The following is a 13,313-nucleotide window of genomic DNA, read 5'->3' as shown; positions in this document are numbered from 1 at the left end:
AGGAGCTAGAGAAAGTACCCAAGGAGCTAAAGGGGTCTGCAACCCTATAGGAGGAACAACAATATGAACTAATCAGTACTCCCCAGAGCTTGTGTCTCTAGCTGCATATGTAGCAGAGGATGGCCTAGTTGGTCGGCCATCAATGGGAGGAGAGGCCCCTTGGTCTTGCAAACTTTATATGCCCAGTACAGGGGAATGCCAGGGCCAAGAAGTGGGAGTGAGTGGGTTGGGGAGCAGGGTGGGGGGAGAGGGTATAGGGAACTTTGGGATAACATTTGAAATGTAAATGAAGACAACATGAAATAAATAAATAAATAAATAAATAAATAAATAAGAAATACAGCAAGACACATCTGGAACTGGCCTTGGGTCCTGGACTGCATAAGAAGGAAGCTAGCTGAATCCGATGTTCCTTTAGCTCTATGATCCCTGAGCAACATTTTGACTTGCTACCTGGAGCATAGGCACCATGATATCCCTACTATGATAGATGGAACCTTAGAACTCTGAGCTAAAACCAAACCACTCTTTCTCTTTTTCTTTTGACAGGATGTTTAATCACAACAATGGAAAAAGTAACTAGGACAAAGATCATGTGACCATGTTCCACAAGGTAAGTCCAAACAAACCTTTAACTCTACCAGGCTGATTCGACCAGGTATTTCATTACAGCAAAACAAAGCTCACTTATACAGGATGTAAAAGTAACAGACATGCAGAGAATGCAGTTCACCCACTGAGCAATTCCTAGTGTACAAGGCTCATTGGCATCATGGGTCCTCCCTGTTTGGCATGCCCCTTTCCCTTTTAATTTTGGCTGCTGTCAGCCACTGGCTTTCTCAGTTTATTAGACTGTACATTCTCCATCTTGTTTTGGATTCTTCTCCCATTCATAGGCTCTCAGTGCTGGACAACCCCAGCTAGAGTCTAGTGTCTTTTTTGCCATTTCGTCAGAATCATACAGAATCCTACACAGGGTGGTGACAGGGGCTCCATCAAAGACCCCCTGAAGGGATTATCCCACTTCACAAATTTTACCATATATCATAAACTCTCATGATGATTCTCTTAGCCTAGATCTCTCCCTAATCTCAAAGTTACCTGCTTGGGTGTTCAGCAACTTTACAGGAATCTCAGGCTTTGCCTAACAGTGCAACCTCTTAACTACTGCCTGCTCCCAGCATGTCACCTATTCACATAATGAGGCAACCTTCTTGGGGCATACTTAAATCTTCTATCATAGCTCCAGCCAATCCCTCATTAAGGCCTGCAGGTTCAAACCATACCCTGGTTTTGTTTTCTGCTCTGTCTTAGTATCTACTGACTTCTCATCACTCCCATTGCTACCATCATCTACTAGAGCACCTGCATCTTTCCCATCCCTCTTGATTCTTCTCTTTACAACGTCATACTTCATCCTTGGCCAGCACCAGAATCCATTAGATGCTATTCAAGATCTGCTACTCTCCTGCCCCAAACTTTCTTTTTTTTTTCCATTTTTATTAGGTATTTAGCTCATTTACATTTCCAATGCTATACCAAAAGTCCCCCATACCCACCCACCCCCACTCCCCTACCCACCCACTCCCCCTTTTTGGCCCTGGCGTTCCCCTGTACTGGGGCATACAAAGTTTGCGTGTCCAATGGGCCTCTCTTTCCAGTGATGGCCGACTAGGCCATCTTTTGATACATATGCAGCTAGAGTCAAGAGCTCCGGGGTACTGGTTAGTTCATAATGTTGTTCCACCTATAGGGTTGCAGATCCCTTTAGCTCCTTGGGTTCTTTCTCTAGCTCCTCCATTGGGAGCCCTGTGATCCATCCATTAGCTGACTGTGAGCATCCACTTCTGTGTTTGCTAGGCCCCGGCATAGTCTCACAAGAGACAGCTACATCTGGGTCCTTTCGATAAAATCTTGCTAGGGTATGCAATGGTGTCAGCGTTTGGATGCTGATTATGGGGTGGATCCCTGGATATGGCAGTCTCTACATGGTCCATCCTTTCATCTCAGCTCCAAACTTTGTCTCTGTAACTCCTTCCATGGGTGTTTTGTTCCCAATTCTAAGGAGGGGCACAGTGTCCACACTTCAGTCTTCATTCTTCTTGAGTTTCATGTGTTCAGCAAATTGTACCTTATATCTTGGGAATCCTAGGTTTGCCCCAAACCTTCTTGAGGCTGTATATTGTATTTACAGTTAAGACCCCAGAACATGAATGCTTCCCTAGGCTCTGAATCTCATCCATTTGACTTTCTTCTCCACTCCTGTAGCCTCTGAGGCACCTGTGCACATAGCTCCTGTTATTGTTTAAACTATGTCCAGCCTGTGATAGTATGCTCTGACTGCTTCCCCAGATCTCTCCTCCCTCTGGTTTGCACAGGCCTCTCCTCCTCCCTCATGCCCACTTACCTTGCCCCTAGCATCTCTATGGCAACCCTCAGTCACTACTCATTTAACATGTATGGCCTGGCTCTGATCTTTCTTCCATACCAGAATATAATCAGCCCCAGGGTAGAGTTTTATCCACTTGCTTTGTGGAAATAGTCTTTAACCTGCACACGAATTTTTTTGGCAGCATATACAGGTATAACTGGGGTGACTCTGTCTTCATTTGATAGCTACTATTAAACTGATCAGATGAAAAGTGTAAGCATGCAAGCTGTAACAGCCTATGGGAAAATCAGAGTCAGTAGAGGCTGACTTCAAAGCCTGAATACCTCTGTCAAATCTTAGACGTTCTCAGTAGGTTCCCTCCAGTCCTGTTATCCTCCACTGGAAGCAGACATGGTGCCAATTTTAAGGCATTTTGAATATTTATGTTATCTCCAATCTCCTGTGTCTGTAAAAACCATGATTATATAGGTATGCTTCTGTCCTTTGGCCCTATTACATCTTGTTCATGTGGAGGTCATCTCCCAGATGAGGAGTGTGTCTTCGCAAACCCTTTACCTCTGAGTCTTATGTGTGGATGCAGTAAGGTCACCGAGTGGAACAATGGATGCATCCTTGAGTTCTCAATGGCAGGATTGTTACTAAAGCATAGAAAACATTTTCCTTTCTCTCTTAGAAGGTTCATTTTTAGCTGAAGAAGACCAGGTCAGGGCTGTCATGTGTAGAAATTTGTTTGTAATCCTAGGATCATAAGGCCGGGGAGGACTGATCCCTCAACTTGTGGCACCTGTGTTTAAGGTACAGCTCTACCTTCCCCATCAATAGGATAGTAAGAACCAAGATGCAGGAGCTGCAACAGATTCTTCACTCAAAGGTGTTGGGGTTAGGGAAGAGTCAGGACTCAGAGGGATTCTAATGGTATCCCTTGATTAAGGGCAGAGGACAGAAGTCCAGAGATGTCAGGTGGTTGATAGGCTGGGTCAGGTCATGCTACACTAGCCCAGGGACCACCTTGCTTTGCCCACTCCTCAACCATACCCTGTTTGTAATGTGAAGGATGCCAGAGGTGTGATGAGTCCTATTCAGAGCCTGATCTTCAGACCCTTGTTGTGCCAGTGAACACTTCTCAAATTGCAACTGTGAGATGGCCAAAATGCCCAATCTGCTTTCCCTTCACCTTGAAGACACCCACCTTGCCACACTTGTGCCCATAGCTCGGCACCCAGAGTGTGCCCTGAACAGATGTGTCCACAATCACCTGACTACTGTCTTGTTGCCAGTGTGATGTCCTGGCTAGTCTGCATGGTGGAGGAAGACTGTGATTAGAGTCTATTTCTCCAACATCTCCTCTCCCCAAGGTCATGTCTCGCTCCACACAATTACTTATCCTTCCCCTCTGTGCAAGGCACAAGGGTAGCAATGGCCTTGATAGGCTATTTGATGGCATGACACTAGTCTTTGGTATCCTTAAACCATGCACATTGCTTGGTACACACACCCTTTTCTGAATCTTGCAATATTGTTAGTCTTCTTTTATACCAGTATCTTGACTACCAATGTCCAACCTCTGAATCCTACTCTTACCTTTTTCTGAAAATAGGGATGTATGGCAATGCTCACTGTGTCTTGGTCAAGAGCTGAGTTCCACTTTCTAGTGGATGCTGCTGACTGAGGCTCTCAGCAGAACACCTTTTCTGCTGTGTGCTAAGATGTCACACCTCTGAGGCTTCTCCCACTTCTCTACTGGGGCAGGTTGCCTGGAAGTCACACCCACAGCCAGGCTTCTGGAAATGGAGGCTTGACATGGCAAGGGCTGGCTGAATGCCAAGTCAGAATCAGAAGGCCTTGTATTCCTGTTCTCTGAGGAGCAGCGGGAACCACTGCTGCGGACACACCCTCAGTGCATGCTGGTAGCGGAGCCCTGCTGGGAGGTGCTTGGGAAGAACATACTCTTTTGCATATATATCTGAGAAGTCCTTTGATTTTCAACTTTGCAATTATTTATAATGCAAGCGATGAGGCTGGTATTGCCTTGTCTCAGGAAGAACTTACATCTATCCAGACATTTGCTTTGAGCCAACTGTATTCATACAAAACCCAAAGAGGACACATCTGGCTTCCTCCCTGGCATCTGAGACACATGGAAACTCAGTCCACTTCTGTGTTTCCTCCCCTAGGAGGCCAGAAAGACTGGGATTTCAGAAAGAGTGACACATGCCTGTCTTCACAGAGCTCCCCCTGGCCATCAGCATTGCCAGCTTTGCAGACGGGAAGTTGAAGTTCTGGGTACAGGACTTCAACTTCCCATGTGCATAGGAAATGACAGGGACTCCTGTTTTTCTTCTAATTCAACCATATTTCTTATCCTTCTTCAGCTCCCATGGGGATGAGGGATGTAGAAGGGAGAAGCAGGGTCAAGCAATGGTGCTTATCTACAAGGGAAAGATGGGATTCAGGAAGAAGGGAAATGACCTTGGAGGCACCTGCACCCCCACTCACTGGCCCCACACCCAGCCAGGGCTCCGTGACAGAGTACAATGGTCTTTAGAGCAAGGTTGGTCAAATGGAGAATTCCGATGGCCAATCCCAAGAACCCCAATCTTCCTCCTGCTCAATAGGGAAAGAGGGCCAGGCTGCTCTACAGGAGTAGGGGTGAGTAGGAATGGGGTTGCTAAGGAACAGGAGCCTGTAGGAAGCATACACACTCACCTGCTTGCTCCAGAGCTACCATAGTGGCCTGCTCGATCAGGTCCCGTTCGATGAAGCTCCTGAAGTCCTCACTGTACACGCTCAGGTCCGGCAGCTGGAATGTATAGATGGGCATCTCCAGTGGGAACTGCTCATTGTTGCACTCATTTGCCACGTGGGATCGGGCCAGGGAGACGATGGCTGAGCTGGCATGGGAGATCCCCCGGGACAGGCGCTTCTCTGCTGATGAGAAGGAAGGATAGCCTCAGGGACCATGTCACCGTAAGTGTGACTCTTGAGAGTGTATGCAGCCATGCTTGAACACTCATGTACACACAGCACATCCCACATATATGCATATACATGGATGTAGGTCAATACACAACACACAAACTGCTTCACATAAACACATATAAGTCACTTATGAACACACTATAAACACATACCTATATAGATAAGTGCAAATGTATGTGCATATTGTACGATACAAATACACACCTACATGTAAATATGTACACTACATACATTTGTGCATACTGTATACAGAGCTACTAATAAATATGTCTATAAATACACATGACACCTTTATTACTTATTTTTAAAATTAGATTTATCCATTTTATGTGTGTTTTCTCTGAATGTATGTATGTGTACTATGTGTGGGTTTGGTGCCTGAGGAGGCCAGAAGAGCACATTAGATCCCTTGAAACTGGAGTATGGGTGGTTGTGAACCACCTGTGTGTACTGGGAATCAAACCTGGATCCTCTGCAAGAGCAACAAGTGCATTTAGCAACTGAAGCATATTTAGAGACTCAACATGACACTTTTAGACAATACATTTATTTATAAACACATATACACAGGCACACACTGTATAGTTTATATATGGATGAATATATATATGCATACATGCACATATGCATACATACATGCATATATATACATACACAGGTACACAAATGTACTAGATTCTACAAATGTGGATACATATAGCCCAAAACATATACTCATGCAATGCACTACACACTATGTATATGCTATACACACATAAACATTGATATGCGTACACTACATATGCTATATAATATTTACACAGCAAGTATATAATATGAATACAGAGATACAGTTATGAGAACACTATACTGTACTACTATACACATAAAAAACACAAGTGCATACCACAGACACACACACACACACAAACACACACACACCTTTCACAAGTCAGCCTTTTTATCTTCTAGCTTGCAGGCTGCCTGCTGTTGGAGTAAACCTGGGGTGTGGCTCTTCCTCAGCTGAGTCACAGAACCACTGAGAGCAGTGCTGTGCACCCACTGACAAGCAGCAGGGCTTGTGGTCCTGATCTCCTTTTAATTCCACTCGCAGAGCTGCTTTTGCCCAGCCTTGATTGGGACCTGGGAGACCATCTTTGTTTTCATGCATTTATAGATTTAAAGCTCAGGTTGCACTGGAGTGGCTAGGCTTCTCAGACACTTGGTTACTGTATTTATCCTTTTCTGATGAGCATTTTCTATGTGGGCTTCCTGGGGACACACAGATGGAGGTTGTACACGCTTTTTCTTTTGTCCCAGAACTCTCTGGTACCATGCTCTACTCTGTTTTATTCTTTGTGGACTTTCTGCCAAAGACTGAGTGAGAAACACAGAGGAGGATGTCTAAAGTATGTTGGAACTTGGGTAATCTAAAGTGGATACATCTGTACTCTTGGTGCATACTTTAAAGAGGAGACTAATGTTTAATGGGTAATGTTAATATAAATAAGAATTTTTTTTTTGTAGAGCCAAGGCTGGCCTTGAATTTACTATCTTCCTGTCTCAGCCTCTGGGTGCAGGGATTATAGGTATGCACTGGCCCTAAATAACAATTCTGGAGCATATGATGTAGGAACAGTCACTACAGAGTCAGTGTTTGTGGCATGGGACTTCTTATGGAAGAAGTCCTCTTATTCATCCCAGAGATAAAGGACCCTTAGTGTTTGAGTGAGACTGTGGTCAGAACCCTGTGTCAAATTCCTGAGTGTTTTCCAGAGAGTCCTAAGGTAGCTCACCTCCTTTCAAGCTAGCATCCTTGGTGTAGGGAAAATAGCAGCCACTGCCTTCCTCAGAGCAGGACTTCCTACGTAGCCTCATTTGTAATATCAGTGTCCAGAAATGGCATTCATGCAATTTGTCAAAACAGACTGTCAGGCAGAGGCTTGCCTTGACAACCTCATACATTTTCCCCATTCAAATCAACAGAAAGGCATGGAGATTGCATGCTTCAGAATGAATGGCTTCAATTCACTTATCTTTCATTCTGAAACAATATGATTAGGTTATCTTATATTTTGAGGAAAATCAAAAAGAGAAATGAAATAACAGAGGCTTTCAGGAATAGGAGAGACAGAACGGGAGGTCTGAGTTGTCTGTCACTGGGAGATGCCCCCATTGCTTCTTGCATTTAGCTCGCATTTTTGATAGCATGAACCAAGTTACTCCAATACCAAAAAGCACTGCATCCCCTCCTTCATCCAATAGCTGGGCATCAGCCGCAATTGGGATAGCTCTTAGAAACAAGCAATTTCTATAACAGTAGTTCTGGAAGGTTCCCCTGAGGAGAAATACAACTGTAGGGAAGGGGAGTGTTAAACCTAAGTTCAAACACTTAAAGCTCAGTAATTCTAATACTGGATGTATAACCAAAGAGAAGAACATCCGCGTGACCTATCTGCTCTCCCATGTGCTTTACAGCGTAATTCACAACAGTGCAGAAACAGAAGGAACACAAGTAGCTGTCAGGGGAATGGATAGAGAAAAATGAGCTCGAACAGGGTTACAAGTCCCTTCCGGTCGGCACCAGCACTGGGGCACCTTGGGCGCGGAGTCTGCGGACACCGCCAAGGTCCCCATAGGACTCTCCACAGGATCTTAGGACCTCTGGTGAGTGAAACACAACTTCTGCCAGGAGGTAGGTTTGAACGCCAGATATCTGGGCACCTTCCCTGCAAGAGGAGAGCTTGCCTGCAAAGAGTACTCTGACCACTGAAACTCAGGAGAGAGATAGTCTTCCAGGTCTGCTGATAGAGGCTAACATAATCACCTGAGGAACACACTCTAACTAGAGACAACTATAACAACTAACCCCAGAGATTACCAGATGGCAAAAGGCAAACGTAAGAATCTTACTAAGAGAAACCAAGAGCACTCACCATCATCAGAACGCAGAACTCCGACCCCACCCAGTCCTGGGCACCCCAACACACCCGAAAACGTAGACCCAGATTTAAAAGCATATCTCATGATGATGGTAGAGGACATCAAGAAGGACTTTAATAACTCACTTAAAGAAATACAGGAGAACACTGCTAAACAGGTAGAATACCTTAAAGAGGAAGCACAAAAATCCCTTAAAGAATTGCAGGAAAACACGACCAAACAGATGATGGAATTGAATAAAACAATCCAAGACCTAAAAAGGGAAGTAGACACAATAAAGAAAACCCAAAGTGAGGCAACGCTAGAGATAGAAACCCTAGGAAAGAAATCTTGAACCATAGATGTGAGCATCAGCAACAGAATACAAGAGATGGAAGAGAGAATCTCAGGTGCAGAAGATTCCATAGAGAACATCGGCACAACAATCAAAGAAAATACAAAATGCAAAAAGATTCTAACTCAAAACATCCAGGAAATCCAGGACACAATGAGAAGACCAAACCTACAGATAATAGGAGTTGACGAAAATGAAGATTTTTCAACTTAAAGGGGCAGCAAATATCTTCAACAAAATTATAGAAGAAAACTTCTCAAACCTAAAGAAAGAGATGCCCATGAACATACAAGAAGACTACAAAACTCCAAATAGACTGGACCAGAAAAGAAATTCCTCCTGACACATAATAATCAGAACAATAAATGCACTAAATAAAGATAGACTATTAAAAGAAGTAAGGGAAAAATGTCAAGTAACATATAAAGGCAGGCCTATCAGAATTACAGCAGACTTTTCACCAGAGACTATGAAAGCCAGAAGATCCTGGACAGATGTTATACAGACACTAAGAGAACACATATGCCAGCCCAGGCTACTATACCCAGCCAAACTCTCAATTACCATAGATGGAGAAACCAAAGTATTCCACGACAAAACCAAATTCACACATTATCTTTCCACGAATCCAGCCCTTCAAAGGATAATAACAGAAAAAAAACAAAACAAAAAAAACAGTGCAAGGACGGAAACCACGACCTAGAAAAAGCAAGAAGGTAATCCTTCCACAAACCAAAAAGAAGACAGCCATAAGAACAGAGTGCCAACTCTAAGAACAAAAATAATAGGAAGCAACAATTACTTTTTCTTAATATCTCTTAATATCAATGGACTCAATTCCCCAATAAAAAGACATAGACTAACAGACTGGCTACACAAACAGGACCCAACATTTTGCTGCTTACAGGAAACCCATCTCAGGGAAAAAGACAGACACTACCTCAGAGTGAAAGGCTGGAAAACAATTTTGCAAGAAAATGGTCTGAAGAAACAAGCTGGAGTAGCCATTCTAATATCGAATAAAATCGACTTCCAACCCAAAGTTATCAAAAAGACAAGGAGAGGCACTTCATACTCATCAAAGGTAAAATCCTCCAAGAAGAACTCTCAATTCTGAATATCTATGCTCCAAATGCAAGGGCAGCCACATTCATTAAAGAAATTTTAGTAAAGCTCAAAGCACACATTGCACCTCACACAATAATAGTGAGAGACTTCAACACACCACTTTCATCAATGGACAGATTATGGAACAGAAACTAAACAGGGACACAGTGAAACTAACAGAAGTTATGAAACAAATGCACTTAACATATCTACAGAACATTTTATCCTAAAACAAAAGGATATACCTTCTTCTCAGCACCTCATAGTACCTTCTCCAAAATTGACCATATAATTGGTCACAAAACAGGCCTCAACAGATACAAAAATATTGAAATTGTCCCATGCATCTTATCAGATCACCATGGACTAAGGCTGATCTTCAATAACAACATAAATAATGGAGAGCCAACATTCACGTGGAAACTGAACAACACTCTTCTCAATGATTCCTTGGTTAAGGAAGGAATAAACAAAGAAATTAAAGACTTTTTAGAGTTTAATGAAAATAAAGCCATAACGTACCCAAACTCATGGGACACAATGAAAGCATTTCTAAGAGGGAAACTCATAGCTCTGAGTGCCTCCAAAAAGAAAGTAGAGAGAGCACACATTAGCAGCTTGACAACACACCTAAAAGCTCTAGAAAAAAGGAAGCAAATTCACCCAAGTGGAATAGACGGCATGAAATAATCAAACTCATGGGCGAAATCAACCAAGTGGAAACAAGAAGAACAAGAATCAACCAAATGAGGAGCTGGTTCTTTGAGAAAAAGATAGATAAACCCTTAACCAGACTTGCTAGAGGGCACAGGGAAAGCACCCTAATTAACACAATCAGAAATGAAAAGCGAGACATAAGAACAAATCCTGAAGAAATCCAAAACACCATCAGATCCTTCTACAAAAGGCTATATTCAACAAAACTAGAAAACCTGGACGAAATGGACAAATTTCTAGACAGATACCAGGTACCAAAGTTAAATCAGGATCAAGTTAACAATCTAAACAGTCCCATATCCCCTAAAGAAATACAAGCAGTCATTAATAGTCTCCCAACCAAAAAAAAGCCCAGGACCAGATGGGTTTAGTACAGAGTTCTATCAGACTTTCAAAGAAGATCTAATTCCAGTTCTGCACAAACTATTCCACAAAATAGAAGTAGAAGGTACTCTACCCAACTCATTCTATGAAGCCACAATTATTTTGATACCTAAACCACAGAAAGATCCAACAAAGATAAAAAACTTCAGACCAATTTCCCTTATGAATGCTGATGCAAAAATACTCAATAAAATTTTTGCTACCTGAATCCAAGAACACATTAAAACAGTTATCCATCCTGACCAAGTAGGTTTCATCCCAGGGATTCAGGGATGGATCAATATACAGAAATCCATCAACGTAATCCATTATATAAACAAACTGAAAGACAAAAACCACATGATCATCTCGTTAGATGCAGAGAAAGCATTTGACAAAATCCAACACCCATTCATGATAAAAGTCTTGGAAAGATCAGGAATTCAAGGCCCATACCTAAATATAATAAAAGCAATCTCCAGGAAACCAGTAGCCAACATCAAAGTAAATGGTGAGAAGCTGGAAGCAATCCCACTAAAATCAGGGACTAGACAAGGCTGCCCACTTTCTCCCTACCTATTCAACATTATACTTAAAGTCCTAGACAGAGCAATTCGACAACAAAAGAGATCAAGGGGATACAAATTGGAAAGGAAGAAGTCAAAGTATCACTTTTTGCAGGTGATATGATAGTATATATAAGTGACCCTAAAAATTCCACCAGAGAACTCCTCAATCTGATAAACAGCTTCAGTAAAGTAGCTGGATATAAAATTAACTCAAACAAGACAATGGCGTTTCTCTACACAAAGAATAAACAGGCTGAGAAAGAAATTAGAGATACAACACCCTTCTCAATAGTCACAAATAATATAAAATACCTTGATGTGACTCTAACTAAGGACGTGAAAGATCTGTATGATAAGAACTTCTTCTGAAGAAAGAAATTAAAAAGATCTCAGAAGATGGAAATATCTCCCATGCTCATGGATTGGCAGGATCAACATTGTAAAAATGGCTATCTTGCCAAAAGCAATCTACAGATTCAATGCAATCACCATCAAAATTCCAACTCAATTCTTCAATGAATTAGAAAGAGCAATCTGCAAATTCATCTGGAATAACAAAAAACCTAGGATAGCAAAAACTATTCTCAAGGATAAAAGAATCTCTGGAGGAATCACCATGCCTGACCTAAAGCTGTACTACAGAGCAATTGTGATAAAAACTGCATGGTACTGATATAGCAACAGACAAGTAGACCAATGGAATAGAATTGAAGATCCAGAAATGAACCCATACACCTATGGTCACTTGATCTTTGACAAGGGAGCTAAAACCATCTAGTGGAAAAAAGACAGCATTTTGAAGAAATGGTGCTGGCATAACTGGCGATTATCATGTAGAAGAACGCGAATTGATCCATTCCTATCTCCTTGTACTAAGGTCAAATCTAAGTGGATTAAGGAATTCCCCATAAAACCAGAGACACTGAAACTTATAGAGGAGAAAGTGGGGAAAAGCCTCAAAGATATGGGCACAGGGGAAAAATTCCTGAATAGAACAGCAATGGCTTGTGCTGTAAGATCGAGAATTGACAAATGGGACCTCATGAAACTGCAAAGCTTCTGCAAGGCAAAAGACACTGTCAATAAGACAAAAAGGCCACCAACAGATTGGGAAAGGCTCTTTACCTATCCTAAATCAGATAGGGGACTAATATCCAATATATATAAAGAACTGAAGAAGGTGGACTCCAGAAAATCAAATAACCCCATTAAAAAATGGGGCTCAGAACTAAACAAAGAATTCTGACCTGAAGTATACCAAATGGGTGAGAAGCACCTGAAAAAATGTTCAACATCCTTAATCATCAGGGAAATGCAAATCAAAACAACCCGAGATTCCATATCACACCAGTCAGAATGACTAAGATAAAAAATTCAGGTGACAGCAGAAGCTGGCGAGGATGTGGAGAAGGAGGAACACTCCTCCTTTGTTGGTGGGATTGCAAGCTTGTACAACCACTCTGGAAATCAGTCTGGCGGTTCCTCTGAAAATTGGACAAAGTACTACCAGAGGATCCCGCCATACCTGTCCTGGGCATATATCCAGAAGATGTTCCAACTGGTAAGAAAGGCACATGCTCCACTATGTTCATAGCAGCCTTATTTATAATAGCCAGAAGCTAGAAAGAACCCAGATGCTCCTCAAGAGAGGAATGGATACAAAAAATGTGGTACATATACACAATGGAGTACTACTCAGCTATTAAAAATAATGAATTTATGAAATTCCTAGACAAATGGTTGGACCTGGAGGGCATCATCCTGAGTGAGGTAACCCAATCACAAAAGAACTCAAATGATATGTACTCACTGATGAGTGGATATTATCACAGAAACTTAGAATACCCAAGATACAAGATACAACTTACGAAACACATGAAACTCAAGAAGAACGAAGACCAAAGTGTGGACACTTTGCCCCTTCTTAGAA

The 13,313-nt window shown here is 42.2% G+C and overlaps 1 protein-coding gene across 7 annotated transcripts in view; it reads right to left on the bottom strand.

Moving 5' to 3' along the window:
• Positions 1-13,313, bottom strand: part of Otud7a (OTU domain containing 7A) — a 321,488-nt gene that overhangs the window by 63,902 nt on the left and 244,273 nt on the right. For 4 of the 7 annotated variants that reach the window (XM_030242185.1, XM_011250811.3, NM_130880.1 and 1 more), the window contains one exon: positions 5,099-5,320. In XM_030242185.1, coding sequence (XP_030098045.1) covers positions 5,099-5,320 — 222 coding nt within the window. Of the gene's footprint in view, positions 1-5,098; positions 5,321-7,146; positions 7,386-13,313 lie in introns of those variants that run through there. The other 3 variants (XM_030242186.1, XM_017322005.1, XM_006540683.4) reach the window with 2 other exon arrangements.

This window comes from Mus musculus, chromosome 7 (genome assembly GCF_000001635.26).
Source record: "Mus musculus strain C57BL/6J chromosome 7, GRCm38.p6 C57BL/6J".
Taxonomy (NCBI): domain Eukaryota; kingdom Metazoa; phylum Chordata; class Mammalia; order Rodentia; family Muridae; genus Mus; species Mus musculus.
This window is presented reverse-complemented; position numbering and strand designations above follow the sequence as displayed.